This window comes from Aptenodytes patagonicus, chromosome 7 (genome assembly GCF_965638725.1).
Source record: "Aptenodytes patagonicus chromosome 7, bAptPat1.pri.cur, whole genome shotgun sequence".
Taxonomy (NCBI): Eukaryota; Metazoa; Chordata; class Aves; order Sphenisciformes; family Spheniscidae; genus Aptenodytes; species Aptenodytes patagonicus.
Window position 1 is genome coordinate 45,432,371 of NC_134955.1, and position 16,806 is coordinate 45,449,176.

At 41.9% G+C, this 16,806-nt stretch overlaps 1 protein-coding gene across 3 annotated transcripts in view; it reads left to right on the plus strand.

Moving 5' to 3' along the window:
• The window catches only part of MIPOL1 (mirror-image polydactyly 1), a 203,110-nt gene extending 197,130 nt beyond the window's left edge, over positions 1-5,980 (plus strand). For all 3 annotated transcript variants that reach the window (XM_076345061.1, XM_076345060.1, XM_076345062.1), the window contains exon 13: positions 592-5,980. In XM_076345061.1, the coding sequence (XP_076201176.1) occupies positions 592-658 (67 nt within the window). In that variant the 3' untranslated portion in view covers positions 659-5,980. The remainder of the gene's footprint in view (positions 1-591) is intronic.
• Positions 5,981-16,806: the final 10,826 nt, after the last annotated feature.

Below are 16,806 nucleotides of genomic sequence, written 5' to 3' on the forward strand. Positions count from 1 at the left end.
TCGACATAATAATCATATGGGCCACCTTGAAAATATCATCGTCCACATCCTCAGAAACTTGGCTTGTTGAGTATTTTTAAAAAGTTTTTTACATAAAACACATGGGGGTTTAGGCATAAATTTATAAACTGGACAATAAAAGTATCTGTTGGATAACGGGCAGGGTATTTTTTAAGGGGAAACAACAGTTAAATGTTACATTTAACAAGAGCCATGGACCACTAATATTTTAAAAAGTGCAAGAATTGAATGTCCTGCTTACACCGCAGTGTATATGTGCCACAGGATTGCTGCACAGGGTTTTGTGCTAATGCCTTACGGGGACCTCAGATACTCATATACTACAAAAGAAAAGTGAGTTGATATATGTCACTGACTGCAAATGGGTTGGGTTGTAGGTTAAAAAGTTTTCTGTAAGTTGTCTGCATTTTCCCTTAATGTCTGTCTTTTACAGTAGTGCTTTGTTTCTGAGCGTGACCACCACCAGGACAGCTTGGTTCAGTGCAAACACTGTCTCTTTCAGCCAGAACATTCCTAACGTTAGCTTCCTTTTTTTTTTCTCTCCTCTCCCTCTCCCCTGCCCCCTCTCAGGTTGGAAAGGCTGGTGGACGTCCTGAGGAAGAAGGTTGGAGCAGGGACCATTAGGACCGTGATCTGATTGAAAGCTCTAGTCTAAGGAAGCATTCACATCTGGTGACCAGGCTGCTTCATTCAGCACTGTGTAAACACTAAAGCCTTAACTTAGCAAACAGTTGTTAGAAGTGGGACACTCCAGCGACATTCCAAGCTGAGATAAAATCAAATCATAAATGTTTAACTACTTTGCTGCTGAGTTCTGTGATTTGTTGAAATGTTTCACTGCAAACATATATTTGTTCTTAAGCAGATGCATTGTGGCACTGTGTACTGTGAAAAATGATGTAGATGCTTATTTTAACAGTCTGTCCTCTCGGTGTTACTAGACTATAGTCTGCTGCAAGGCACAGCTTGATCATGTTTTCAAATACTACAGGCTTCAGGTGCAAAATCCTGCAAAGCAGTTTCAAAATTTAAATCCCTTACATTATTTGTGAGACTGCAAACAGTCCAGTATTTGTATGTTAAATATATTAATTGATAAAGTAGGTTCACATTCAAGAAATATCTCTGGCTAGTATAGTGGAGATTTTTTCCTCCTTACTCATAGCCCATTGAATTGCAGCTAGTGACTGTGGCTACATCTAAGGGAAAGATACATGTAGAGCGTTATACAACAGTTGAATAGCTACTGCCTATTCAACTAAAATAGGCATTTTCAGTGTACATTAAAAAAGAAATGTACAGTTAGATTTTACTGGAGGTACAGCTTCCTAAATTGCAACATGAAAGCCTTGTGACATTGTACAGTATCTCAGACAGTGGTGAAGGTTTCCTGTATTGTTTTTAGTCACTCCTCTGTCCTTTCCTATGAGAGAAAATCTCTCAAATATTCAGAAACCACCTTATAGAGTCAAAATTCGCCTTTTCAGTGTAAGGTGAGTCACTCACCCCTTTCCTACAAGACTTTTTGCCTGCTTCTTCTAGACCTCTGATTGCTCTGCAGTGCAGGAGTACCATCCAGGTTAGGCTTGAGGCCAGACTGCCAACCCTCTGCTTTGTGTACTCCTGAGGTGCCCTGGGACTGAACTCAAAGGCTCAATAGACTCCTACAGGGAGGGGAGAAATTGAGGGGTGAGGAGGAAAATTTGTAGACTGTACAGATACAGGAGAGTCGGACCTAGAGTTACATTTGTGACCCAAACATCTCCCTGTATTTGGTATGTCTTTCTTACATGACCAAAGGTGAGCAGAAAGGTCAGGTCGGCACTCGTATAAACCTGCTCAAGAAGGCAGCTGTAATCTCTAAGCAGCCCAAATTCAGTAATGAATCTCAGGAGCACGGTAGCTTTAAGCTACTCCCAGGACCAGCCAGCTCAGGCAGGGTGGCTGTAGCTCCTAAGGCTTCCGCTTGCCTACTCTGCTTTGTGTTTAATGTTGTTATGCTGTCTTCCCTCTTAACGTTTGCTTGTATAGATGTCATGATAGAGCAGTCTAGCTGAAGAAAATGAAATTTTAATTTTAGATAGGGGGAGACATTTCAATGCCTGTTTTTCCTTTCAAGCTAGTTTTAAACCTTTCAAGAAGGTTTAACCATGTTAAACCTTCATCATCTGCAGACCTAAGCTCCTTCTAGTTTCAGTAGACCAAACCTAACCCCTTGCAGGGAGATGAGTAGCATTCCTCCAAGCCAAATTTACCCAAGTCACTTCTAGAAACTTCTGAAGTGCTCCTTTTTGACCTTTGGTTGATCCTAAGATAGCCAGTGAGTCTGGAGTCTCTCCCCCACACTTACTCAATGGGAAGAAAGTTTAATACTTCAGACGAGAGGACTGTCACCCCCCAGCTCCCAGCCCCTTCACCATTTCCCTTTGCACTGCTGTCCAGCACTTGGGCGACTCAACTGCTCTTTTCCCTACTGTCCTCATTGAGCTTTAGTGCACTAAGTGAAAGACAAGATCTCCTGAGCTGTCAGTGCTGTTGAACCATTTCTGCTCTAAGGAAGTGGTGAGGAAGGAATAAAGATAAAAATGTAAGGACTACCGTACTGTGCTAGACCAAAGGTCCAACTAGTCCAAAGACTGCCTTTGGCAATAACCAGTAGAAGATGCCTAGGAAAGGGTATAAAGTCAGGCCAGCACTAGTGACCTTTCTCCCTAATGGTCTCCCAGCAATTTGTTATTTAGGGGTTTTCCGAGCCAGAGGTGGTATCTGTATTTAGCAGCATTTTTTCATGACCTGTTTTTGAATCCATTTAAACTTTTAGTATCTACTTGTTCCTGCCACGAGGACTTACACAGTTAATGATGCATTGAGTGAAGAAATATTTCCTTTTCTTTGTTATGAACCAGCTCTATTCATTTGCTATCACCTAGTTTTTGTATTAGAGAAACGGTGAACAACCATTCCCTGTTCATATTGTTTCCATGTCCCTTGTGATTTTACGTATTTGGCATCCTTCCTCCACCATCTCTTTTCTAGAAAGAACCCCTAGTATCTTGTAAAGAAGCTGTCTCGTGTTTTTAATTGGCCTTGTCATGCTAATCTATTTCTTTTCTAGTTCTGCAGTGTTTTTACTGAGATACAACCAGATTTGTGCCTGGTATTCAAGATACGGACAAACTGTGACTTTAACAGTTGTCATAATGATGTTGTCTGTTTTATTCTCTACGCTATTTGTAATCATTTTTAGCATTGGATTTGCTTTATGACAGATGATTTCTTGGAATTAATATTTCTGTAATAGTAACAACAACTCTAGATCTCATTCCTCAGTTACAATATTCAGCTCAGAGTTCATCATAGGGTGTATGAAGACAGAACTGCTTTCTGAAAGCATAACTTTGCATTGATGGGTACTGAATGTCATCTGTTTCTTTAGTGTGCATTCCCTGGTGACCATGAGCTCCTATTCCATCTCTTCTCACAGCTCATCTTTACTACTCACAGTAACATAGTATCATCAGCATCTCCATGCTGAATATGGTGATATTTCATATCACCATCTCCAAATTAACCCCCTTTTCAAGGTGATTTCTTAGTTGAAACAACATGGGCAAAGACCTGGGGCAAAGATGCCTGTAGGACAATAAGGTAACTTTCCTTCACTGTGAAAATGATACATTTATTCTTACCCATTGTTTTAATCTAACTTTTAACTACTTATTTTTCCATGTAAAGACCTTCCCTCTTACTCCTTGGCAGCTTTGATGAGGAAGCTTGTTTGCTACTTTGGAAATGCAAGTTTACTAAATCAGAGCTTGTTTTCCATGCATGAATGTGCTAAGTTCCTCCTTCCCCTAGGAGCATCGAGAAGTCCTCACCTTGCCCCAAGTCGTTCCGCCTCTGAGCGAATGATCTTGTGAGTGCAGGCTTCAACAGCAAGACTGTTTGACCTCCATCCTCTTGTGTCAGCTGGCTTTGTTTAGGAAAGTAGGATCGGCCAGACAAAAGCAGTCCAGCAGGCTTAGTGTCAGATACATCTGGTTGTGGGTAATACTCAATTCGGTAAAATTAGGTGATAATTTTGCTACATAATTTTCCTTTTGACACATTGTACCTAAGCGAAGAAATATTTCCTGACTCTGTCTTATAACTTGTACCAAGTAACCTGAAATTCAGTGAGCTTTTTAGTTAGGGGTTTTTATCATCCTGTAGATAAATGACTTTGAATCATAATTAAATTAGGTGTTGATTTTTAAAATTCAGCTAGAAATGTTTGTCTTCTTTGAAAAGGACCTTGGGAAATTTACTGTGCTGAGAGGCGAAGATTTGGAAACGGTTGGGTTCTCACTCTTCCTTGCTAACAACCTGGTGTGTGGTCTTTGGCAAATCCCTTAGTGACAGTCATAAAAGGTATGCAGCCCCTGAAGAGGTGCCTAGGCTCCTCGGGGGAGTTTGCAAAAGCATCTGTGTGGCTAACGTCAAAACACTTTCGCTTCTTCACCAGCTGAAGTGAACAGCAAAAGTCACACAGGTCCAGTAAAGCAGGCCCAGCCTTTAGTGCCTTCAGGTGAATTTCTGGCCCCATTGAACTCAGTCTGAGTTTTGCCTTTCAGTGTAACGAGCACAGGAATTCTGGTCTGGCATGTAGAAATAGGCGATAATGATAACAAGGGTTAACTGGCTTTTATCATATAGTTTATTCATTGAGAACTGATTGATGTCCACGCAGAGCTCTGAAGGTGAAAAGAAGCCTGCCCTATATAGCAGACAAATGCAATTGTCACTTCTGTCCTGATTTATGAGAGAAGGATGAGATTGCATCAGATTATGTACCAGGAGTAGCAATTCATTTCCCTCCCGATGGAACAGCAGTTCACGATGAAAGGTGGCTCACCATAGGCAATGCTTATGGTGACAGTCGTAATTACTGGTCAGATCAGTGTCCCTGCTGTCTTGAAGAGCACTGAGATCCTCAGAAACGTCCTTCCCCTGTGAGATTTTGTGTGTTTCTCTTGATGATCCTGCAGCACGTTATGCATTGGGAGCCATTTCTGGTATATGCCAGGGTAAAATATGTAAATAGCATCATGTTGGCTCGGGATAAGAGCGTTATTAATGCTTTTCAGCACTGTAATTATATTCATAGTAAGCCTTCCCTAAGCCCTCACTAATTAACAATATTGTGACAAATCAACTTTAACAGAGAAGAACCGTGGACCTTTAGTCATTTAGTACTGTTTTTCATTCAGCCCACAGCCCAAAATTGGTAGCACGGTTTTCTGTACTAGTGTTGGGAAAACTGCTGATATTTGAAAAGTTCAGAGCCAGCTCAGTCTTGTGGAATCCTGTAGATGAAGTTGGTTTGATTCCTCTTTAAATATATTCACAAGAAAGTAAGATTCGTTAGTTAATCATTAATGTAGGGGAATATTAAAACTGCTTTTATAAATAAGCCATCATATTGAAATAGTTTAGTAATGTCAATATGTTTTCACAGGCGCATTTATTTATTTATTTATTCCAAATCACAGGACGTTTTACAAGATACCTTAATTTTCAAATTAAATGGCTTTATAAATATTCTTATCAGGTGATCAAAATTTGTAACGTCTTTAATCCACGTACACAAATGCACTTGCTATCTAAATGTCAGGATTTCTCTGTGCCTTTAATTTCTTCATTTCGAATAATTCCAGTTGAAGGCTGTTAGGTTTGTTGGGTTTTTTCTCTTTAATTTGTACCCCAGAAGATTTTCCTCCCGTGCAAGAATAAATGGTGAGGCATATGAAATCACTGACCAGCAGTTTCTCTGATACTGTGCTTGCTATGATCGCAGCGTTACATGTACTGACTCTTATCGCTGTACCATTTCACATCAGGTCTGCAGAACTGGACTTTCTCTGTTTGTTCTTCTCATGCATTGGTAAATAAAATGTATTCACAGGTCCAAAAAACGAAAGTGGTGTTCTCGTATTAGGTTGATTATAAGTCAGCTGTTGAGCTTCAGTGGTCTAAACATTTCATTCTTCAGTTTTGTTGGGAGCACACGTGTTCTGGGAGGCTTTTAAACAAATACTTGAAATGGTTGAAAGATTTACATTGCCAGTGCCTAGCTAAATATGTAGTCTTTAGAAAAGACATGGTTTATTTTGGCACCATTTGAAAAACTCAAATATTTTAAACATTTGTTAAGTTCGAGCTTGCACATTTGAACTAAAAGTTTGCATTCCAAAATTGCATCTCGGGTTACCTGTCTCTCTCTCTTTTGTATTTTATAATCCCTTTATTAAAATAGTCTTTGCAACAGGAGTTGGGTTTGGGGGTTGTGTGGTTTTGGGGGTTTTTTTGTTAATTGCAAAATATTGCCATTAACTTAATCAATTTTAAGGTAACGTTTACCTGGTAACTCTATTCAACTGAACATCAGAAATGCAACGCCAGAAGTGTTTTCAGAATTTAGGGCTTCATGTTGGTAGCCAAGACTTGGTTGTAAAATTAATCAAATACAGGAATAGTGGCCAAATCCTGCAGTGCTTTACTCTTAGTTATACTATGTACTGTGATGAGTAAGTACTAACCCTGATGGTGAGTGCAGGGCCAGGCAATAAAGAAAACAGGTTGAAAAGGTGTATGGAACTGATAAAATAGAATAGCTCAAGGAAAAGGAAAAGCTGTCTTCCACCTGGAGTTGGTTTTCTTTTCCTTCCCTTGGCAGAAGCGGGGGGGCAGGGGCAATGTTTAGTCTAATTTTTCATTAAAAAAAAAATAACCTTTTATTTTCTCATAAGTTTTAACCGGAAACTTGTATTAAAACTTAAAAAGTTGAGAATGTATAAATTGAAACCACCATATTTTGTTTAAAGCCTGCAAGAACCCCCGTTCAACAAGTCGGGGAGCACACCGTTACAATTGTACATGTGCTTTGGTGTGTTGCCCAGCCAGCCACCAGCTGCAAAAGGTCACACTCCTTTCTGAGAAGCTGCCATCAGGAGGAGTTTGGCATGGTTCCTCCATGGTTACCTTGGGCTAAAGGTCCAAACGGTGTCACATTCACAAAAGTTCATCATTATTTGAACGGCTTCTGAACATGACAGAAGCGGATCCATTGTCATATGGTAAAACAGCAATATACCTGGTAGAATTGGTCACAACTGCTTCCCAGTGGCCGTGCTAAAGCAAGGTTATGATAAACCCTGCAGAATACATTACATGAATTTATGATGATTAATACTCACACATGAATGTGCACACTGTATTTCACATAAAATTGAAAAATGTAATGGTTTCCCAAAGAATTCAAAGGATGGAAATGATGGTGTATTTGTTCATGAACTAACTATTAGCAGAACTAATTCCAGAGCCAAACTTATAAAAGCAAAAAAGGAAAATCAAAAGATTAAGATGCAAAAATTAAAAACTATTTTGATGCTACTCTAATTCATTGTCTGAAGCCTCAGGACTTTGTTCATTAGTATTTGACTTCCACTGATGTAGTGCCACTAGTTCACAAGTTTTGTGACCAAAGAGGTAAACTGTTTTCAAAAATCGGTCTATGAGAAATGAGGTTACTGGTGTCTAAATTGATATAGATATCAACTTATAGATATCAGCTTAGAAGCTGAAATTTTAGAAGCAAGATTTCAAATATCTGAAAGTAAGAATCAGCTTTTAAAAAAAATAATTAATTTCTTCACTTGGAATTTTAGCTTATTCGGAGAACGTACTCAGCTCAGATGCAGCCTCTGTGAAAGTATACTAGACTAGAAATAGAGTAACGAACAGTAGGAAGTCTCCATCCACACATGCTCATAGCACTAATATCACCCCATTTGGTGCTTTAACATGCTGTATAAAATTATCAGCTTTGTTTCTTCCACTGTATATAGGGAAAATTTTCTCTCTCACTCCTAACATTCTACCAATGCATGGAGAACATCAATATTACAGACAATGGTTACTAAACATTACCGGTAGAGTTAAGCAAGAGAGGGAGACGCACGAATAGATAAAGATTAGGAATGTGATCAGCTATGGCATTTGTTATATCAGTTGTTTTAAAATGGCAGTGGCAGAAAATGAAATGCTTCAAGCTATGACTGTGGTATGGCAGACCAGTTCTGGATATCGATATGGAGCTGTGGGGCTCCAAAACACCATATCAAACACAGGGCTATGAGCTCTCAGTGTGTGATCCAGTCAGCAAACTGAGAAAGATGTGGGTAAATCATAGCTTTGACTTGGACTCTTCTTCCCATTAGACAAGGAAGACACAAATCAGGACATGTGGACTGCCCTGTTGTTGCTAAAGCAGTGTAACAGAGAAAGTGCAAGATAGATAGAAATTAAATTTTGACCAGAACAGCAGAAAGGAATTGGGTGAAATCCAAAAATGCATGAGTGTGGAAGCTTTGCTTGCTTCAGACGTAGAAAAGGAGGAAAAGTTGTTACAACAAGTGACAAATACTTTGCTTTGCTTACACATAGAAGTCATGAAAACTTCATGGAAGTCAAAGCAAGATACAGCTGTTGTAATATTTGAAAGTAGATGTCTTACTAAGGTCAGAGTTGGTGTGTGAGCATAAGGCTAGGAAATTTGTTGAAATTTGGTTGCGTTCAGTTTTTTCACTAAATTCTTGTTTGATAGGGCAAGCTACCTTTGTTCTAAATTTCAAATAAAACAACATTTCTAATTAACATTTAGCTGTTCTGGTCACTGTATAATCAATATGAAAATTGGCAGTGTCCCCTCTACTTCTCACAGGTTGAGCAATAGAGATGGCAGTTGTTCTATCGCTAAGGTTTTCTTGGTATAAATATGACACAAAAAGTTATGACATCGAAATAGTAAATATTGAATTATATTTAATAGGATCTGATCCCTTCTACAATTTTAGTCAATAAATCTCAGCACACATTTAAAAGGAAGATGTGTAACAGTAGTACTTTATCCCCAAACTGGTAAAAGAAATGCCTAAATGAGCATTTGACTGTATGTTGTATTTCTTCACTCAGAGCCTGACTAGAATTGACTGAACTAGACTGAGGATTTTCCAGGCAGATCTTACCACCTCTATTGGTGCAGGCAGCACTCCCAGATTCCGGCTCAGGTGTATTTGTGAAATGCCACCTCTAGCCATCCACAGCTCTTTATCACATTTCTAATGGTTCCCACTCTCTGGCTTAGAATGTCATGGCTTCTTCTGTCCAAGTGACTAGAGAATGAGCAGGGCTTGGTTAACCTAGCCGATTTTGGCTTAGCCAAAAGGGGGCTAAGAGGGGCTGCAGCCTTTTCAGTGGGCCGGACTGGTGACCACTGGGAACATCTGGAAGATCTGGTCCTTGCTAATTTACAGCTCTCAGGGATTCATTCTGGGCTGTCTCCATTATTAGTCCAAGATAATGAGTTGCCACTGTATGAATAAAAGTTAAGGGCCATGTCTATAGCAAAGTTGTCATTCGGTGGCTTAAATTTTAATATGCCTATATTTGCTCAGTAGTTGCTTTAAGTCAAGCTATAAAATCATGCCAGCAACAGATTTTGTACGTACAAAAGGAATTTTGTAGTCTTTAAGAAAAATAATACCCCTGTTGGACTGCTTTATAGACTAATGTTTGGCTACTGGGCCATGGAAAAACCTCTGGAGCTGGTTACAGCTTCCCAGGAGAGTCAACAAAACTGAATTTTACCATCCTAACATACTTTATTTTTCCCTCTTGCCGGTAGTGGCAATGTTCAGCTTTGCAGAAGGGAGAGGGGCTCCCTCGGAGGCAAAGAGGAACCTGTGGAGTTTCAGGGCATCCAAAGATATAGGGGTGATACTATGAAAGTGAGTGGGTTTCTAGGGGATCTGTCGTAGGAAATGGAGCTCAGAAAGGTTAGTGTGGTCTTGGGGACCAACTGTTCCCGCAAGGGATATTATCCTGGGGGGCAGCTGCATTGAGTGCAGTAACTGAGGTTCAGCAGCAGCATGATGTAGGCAGTCATGCCTTCCGCTGACTAGATGACCCCTTCCCTAGGGATACAGGATTCTTTGCCTGGTGCATACACATGCACTGCCAAGGTAGAGATGCTCACTTGGCCCTTCTTCAGACCATATGACCACTTGGGCCCAGGCATCTCCTATACTGAGGTAAGTTCTTCCTTAATTCAACAGGTCCCCATAAAAGCCAGCCAAATAAATATTGATCAGACCAGCTGTGACCAAGAGGGGTGGTGCTGCATGTGCTGGTGAGCCAAGTGGGGAAGGAGAGGTCAAGACAGAAAGGGAGGGAGGAACAGTGGAGGGTGACCATGCTTTGCAGATCCTTGTAGGGTCTTGAGATACCATCTGGCTGTGGGGTACCAGCAGACAGGGAACCACTGGCCTCTGTGTCCACAGATGACCAGAAGCAAGTTTCTAATACCATTCCTGCCCTTGACAACAACTAACTCCTGTCTGTGCCTGAAGTCACCTCTGTTTTATTCAGGCAATCAAATCTCAGCCTAACCCATTTACCAAATCTGGTTGGTTGAGTACATTCAGTGTTTCTGCACATCCTTGCTAGAGTAACACATCACAGGTGCATGAACCAGGGCTGTGCCCAAATGATGGCTGCACCTCTGCACGTCTAGATTACCAGGTCAGGCAGTGCAGGAAAAGCAGATCCCTAGAGCAAAAAGATGACATGGAGCCCCCCACGGCCAACATCTGTGCGTTTGGGACTAGCTCCATGCTGGTCCCTGGGCTGGGCTGCCTGATAGTGGGTGATAGAAGCACATCTTTCAGTATCATTTCTGTGGTAACCTGAGTGCATCGAGACTGCTTGGGGAAGTGAACGAAAGCACAGAAAGGGGAGCCAGCTGGGAGAGTGGCTTTTAAAGTGCACCCCTAACACAAACCAAAAGAGAAATGTAGATGCATCCTGAGTGAAATTGCCTCAAGAATTTGCTCTTTGGAGACGTCCGTTTTGCACAGAGCAGGGCTCATTCTGCTGGACTGCAGTTCCCCCATTCTGACCCAAAGGCATTGCATATGGGACTAACTGCACCCATTTATAGTACTTTTAGACTAGAGTTTGCTCACCTCCTGAGAGCCTGAAGTGTGGAGGAACAAGGACAAAGATGTGCAAACTCACCCTGCGCTCTGTGTTAAGCAAAGGCTTGACTAAGAGTTGTGCTGCCAGTGTGCAGGGTTATCTCTGGAGAGTGAGAGGGACTGCTCTTACCTACACAACTACAGCATCAAACATCTGAACAGAGCAACGACTGCCATAGCATGCGCTGGAACGAAGGCCAGAAAGCTTTACAGTTTTGCTCTTCTTTGATTGCATAATGGAGAAACTCAGCTCAATTGCTTTTCAAGCAGCTAAATGCCCTGCTTCCTCCACATTTTGCTTGTCTGCTCATGATAACTTTATTTCCACAGAGCTCTAACAGCCACTAGAGTAAGAGTCTTATAAATCTGAACTGCCTGTGCCTAGAGAAAATACGCTTTCATCAGTATGTGTTTTTGTGAAATCCCACAGGACTCTTCTCAACAGTCCTATATAGCAAATCCACAACTGCCCATTGCAACTATCCACCCTGAATTTCAGTAATGGCATGTTGTGGTTTAACCTTGGGCGGCAACTGAGCACCACACAGCTGCTCGCTCACTCCCCCCCTCCCCGGTGGGATGGGGGAGAGAATTGGAAGAGTGAAAGTGAGAAAACTCATGGGTTGAGATAAAAACAGTTTAATAATTGAAATAAAATAAAATAGTAATAGTAATAATAATAATAATAAATATACAAAGCAAGAGGTGCATGATGCAATTGTTCACCACGCGCCAACCGAAGCCCAGCCAATCCCCCAGCAGCAGCCCCCCCGGCCAGCTTTCCCCCAGTTTATGTACTGAGCATGATGCCATATGGTATGGAATATCCCTTTGGCCAGTTTGGGTCAGCTGTCCTGGCTGTGCCCCCTCCCAGCTTCTTGTGCACCTCCAGCCTTCTCAGTCGGTAGAGCATGGGAAGCTGAAAAGTCCTTGACTAGTGTAAGCATTACCTAGCAACAGCTAAAACATCGGTGCGTTATCAACATTGTTCTCATCCTAAATCCAAAACACAGCACTGTACCAGCTACTAGGAAGGAAATTAACTCTATCCCTGCCAAAACCAGGACAGGCATTATCCTTGTAATTTTCCAGTCGTTGAAATCTGGTCTGCAAATGACCAACATTACATGTTATGAGGTGTTTCATCCAGAACTTCACCCTCGCACAGCCTCATTTCCTGAGGAGCTGATCATTTGTTATCAGGTGACCTGCTACCTACTATCTCATTAGAAGTTGTATTATTTTTTTTCAGTGCTATTGACATTTTATTTTCTTAGAGCTCATCTAAAACCACCTGCTGCAGGTGTCTAACTAGGTTCTGTGACTATTGCTTTCCACTAGTAGTAAAGCGAGCCGAGGTCTGGCAGGCTGAACCACATATTACCCTCTTGACCCAGGATGTGTAGGAGATATACCACCACCTGCCATAGGCATGTCCTGTTCCCTCCTTCCACCCCACCCCCCCGCTTGCAAAACCTGTAAATTATATCTTTAGTTCCTATTCAGTTACTCTTTTACCTAAGTGATTCATATACAACACATGTATCTAGCTAGCTACCATGTCGATTTATGGTGATTATAATATGTGCATATAATATAGTTCAACCCAAAGAAAAAGATTTCCTTGGCTTGAAAAGCTATTGTGCATTGTAAAGGTAAGAAACCCTGTAGAATGGTTCAACATATAAAAACCACGTGGCAGGCTCCTCCTCTTTGATTTACTGTTGCTTTTCTGGTGCACTCACCTTAGGAAAGCTGGATACCAACCAGAACTGCATTAATTCCAGCACCCCTTGGTCTGTTGGCCACCCCTAAAGCAGGTCCCAGGCCTTCAGGTGGAACTACAGATGTGTGGAGAATCAGATCCTTGACTAAGGACTCCATGGAGAATCTACTGCTGTTACTGAACTTGTTTTCTAGTCTGTCTTTGTCTTCTTTCAACTTCAGACCAGAAGGTCTCATTAAACTGCTTTTTTCCTGAGAACTTAAAGAACAATTTACTATCCCAAATTCTTCCCCACTTTGATAATTGGAGATCGTGAACAGATTAATAGTAATCTTCTCTTGGATAAACTGAACAGGGTGAGTTTCCAATATCACTTATCAGGTATTGCTCAGACAGTAAGGCATTTCTAATTCTTGGGCATGCAAATGCTTGAATTGAACACAACACTCCTTTCCTGCTCTCAGACATGGTCTGTATGGAGCTGACCTCTCCCTGCCCTTACTGTGTACTTTCCTGATCCCAAGGACCATGTTTGCTCTCTAAGGCACAGCATCAAGCCAGGACCTCATGCTCAGTGTCAGTCCTAGAGTCAGAGTAGGTGTATTTGTGGTCCATTCCTCCCTAAAATTTTCTGTGTGTGGAAGAGACTAGACAGAAAATAATCTGAGGCAGAAAACAATGATGAAAGTGTAAGCTGAAAGAAAGATGGTAAAATAGAGTGAGGAAGCTCATTTCAGTGAGCTCAGCTTCATTAAAGCTGATGCCTGTGTCCTGTATTTTTGTGCTGGACCATGAATCTTCCCCAATATGGAAAGAAACAGGTCCCTGTCATAACCATCTGAGAGTCAAAAGAGCTGAAGCCAGGTAAATGTCTAGTAAGGCTGCTACAAAAAAAAAAAAGTGAAGTGATTGTGTAGTTAATCTTGTTGGGTTAGTTGTGTTCCATGGTGATTTTAATTACACTGTAATTTGAGCTAAGTTAAAGGATGGTAAGAATAGTGGCTGGGTAGAGGTTAGTGGAATGTGAATGGAAAGAAGTGATTTTGGGGGCAGATCTGATGGGCAGGAATATTGCTCTGCTCCCGGGGAGGGGGCAAGGCTGTTCTTGGCATGAGCATGACAGGGAGCAGTGCCAAGAGGCAGGCCGGGCTGGCAGTGAGGGATGACAGCCGCTGCATAGGAAGAGTGATACTGCACTGACCATGAAAAGGGGGTGAGAAACACTGCTCTGATGCTGGTTAAGAGGGAGGAGGTCAAAAACAGGACTCAAAGATGTAAGGAAGGATATCACAAGAACAGAACTGCAGAGCTGAATGCCAGCGCTGAGCATCCGCCCTCCCTGGCAGACACTTCACAAAATCTATGAGGCTGTACCTTGAATTCACTTGAGTATTGCCCTACCTGACAGCAGTGTCTGCCCCTCACAGCTGGAGGGGTATCCAGCTGGTAACTTAGCTTTCAGGTCCTTCAGTAATGGCTGCACTCAATCATCAGCTATGGCACTGATGGACCCTAAATCACTACTGTTTGATTAAGCAATGCTGTCACAGCTGTGTGCTCTGCAGCACTTGAAAGAAATGTTATTTAGGTCAACTGGTGTGGAGTGGCAGTAGTTTTTGACCAAAGTATTCCTAGGAATGTTAACACCTAGGTTGAAATACACTGAGCATGGCTACCATGGACTGTAAGGCCATGTAAGACACATGAAGCAACCACTTCTTAAGTCTGTGCTGCAGCCTTCTTATGATAATGAGGAGCTACTGAGCATCAATATTAAGAACACTCATTTTACTAATGGGGCAAATATTTTGTTTTGATGGGAAAAAGAGGCACAGCTCAGAAAAGATAGGCTGGTTTTTGTGTTTCTGTAGTATGTACTGTGTATGTGGCAAATAAGTCTTATTACTGAGGGGAAAAATGGTAGTTTGTGCTGGCATGTAACATATTTCGATGTCTCATATTTCTTAAAAGACAAAAGCAGTCACAAGGATGACAAATGGCCCTGAGCATGGCGGAGCTGGCTGCACCCCTCTAGTTAGAGAGCAGTATGTGGGCGGAGGTCCTGTGGAGTCCTTTGAAAGCCAAGAACTCCCCTATAGCAAACTCGTACTATCTCACGGGATCAAGACCACAGATTTCCCCTTTGATTTTCAAGAGCTCTTGTCATACCAAAGGAAAGTCAGAACTAAATGTGTGCCATCTTTGCCCCTGCACTTTGGGGAGCTCTTATCACAGGAGGGACTGCATTTCTGCTTTCAGATTTCGGAAGGACACAGAATCTATTGCACTTTCTTACAGTGCCCTGGAACATTGGCTCTAAAGCAGAAAACTAATGATGGACAGGTTGCAAAACAAATTCTATGAAGTTTGCTTTGTGAAGAAGCTGATCCAACTTTCTTTTTCTTTTTTTTTTTTTCCCCCCAGCAAAAGCAGGTCTCAGAGTAGCTGGCTGGAAGCCTTGTTGCCTTTTTCAGATACAGTACCTAATTCTGTAGATTTAATAGCAAAATTCATATTCTATTTCCTTCTGTTATATACTTGCATAGATGAGATTTTAATTTACTTTTTTTCCAAGGGTAAAGGTATGGATTTCCAAGCCATACAAAGTAAGAACTGTGCCATTTTAGTAAAAATTACTTGAAGTCTGTGTATTATTTTCATAATCCCATCTTCCACTCCTGTACATTAGCATTTTTTCTGTATAGACTCTGTGGTTTGTATGTGGTCTTGCTTTTGCTATAGCCATTTCTTGACAGCAGGATCAATCCTGCTCCTGCCAGGTGCTGAAACTGCTGAACTTGCTTTGGCTGAATAAAAGCTGTGGGTGCGACACCAGCAGCTCTTAGCTCCCCTCTGTGGAATGCTACATTTGTATTAACATGTATCTTTCTTTGTGATTTTTTTTTTTTTTTTTTTTTTTTTGAAACTGAAAATGATGCCCTTTAAAATCTCTTCCTGGAGAGAGAGAGAGAGAGAGAGAGGTTGAGAGAGGAAAAAAAATACACTCCCCTTGGAATTTAACCTTAGTTTGAACCAAGATCAGTGAAAGAAAAGCACTTTCGTGCATTGTTCACCAGCTCCACCCAGCCAGCCCCTTATCTAACCTGAGTCTCTATTGCCTATAGCTTTGTAACTTTTGCAGTAGTACGCTCCACATGCTCTTACATGCTTTAAAACCAACCTGGAGACACTGTGACATTATAATACCAAGGAACACCTAATGATCCTATCTCGCAAGTCCTTAGACTGCACAGTGCAGCAGCAGGGACTGTCCTTCCATGGGTTTACAAAGGGCCTGGTACGTACTGCAAATAAACAGCCGTGGTTATTCCTGACCACTGGCAAAGGTGACAGCAGCTTCTGAAACCCCTGAGTCAGCCTCTCCCTACACCCCAAACCAGGAGATATTTAAACATCAGTAACTCTTCATTTTAACCTGATTGCTTGGATTTCTTTTACCTTTAGAGGGAAGCACCCAGCCCTTGATTTGCATGACGTCAGGTCGGGGTCAAAATTCAACCTTAAACACACACATAAAAAAGCAAGCTTCCTTGTTTGCTGTTCAGAGGCGGACTTCCACTGTATGTCTGCTATTGTCTGCACGGGGGGGGGACAGCTTTCCTGTTACTTTTCACTTCCTAGAAAAGGCAGACATCTGCTCCAGGTGTGGTCCACCTTCATGCTGTCCCCTATCAGCCATCTGCTCCCCGCAGTCATCTCCCTTTCCCGGCATCCCTCAGTTTCTCCTGACTTGTGACCACTTGGTCCACCTTCCCTCGCGTACTGTCTGCTTTACAACCCTTCCTTCCACGTCCTCAATCTTTTCTCCAAGCCCTCATTGCTCGTTATTCCCATCCCCACTCTCATGCTCCACAGTCACAGGCCCTCTCCCTGGCTCTCCAGGGTCTTGCGTGAGCCTGGCTTCCCCAAGCCCATGGCCCTTTTTGCCAAGTGCTGTTTCCCTTCACCTGCAGGCAGATGTGG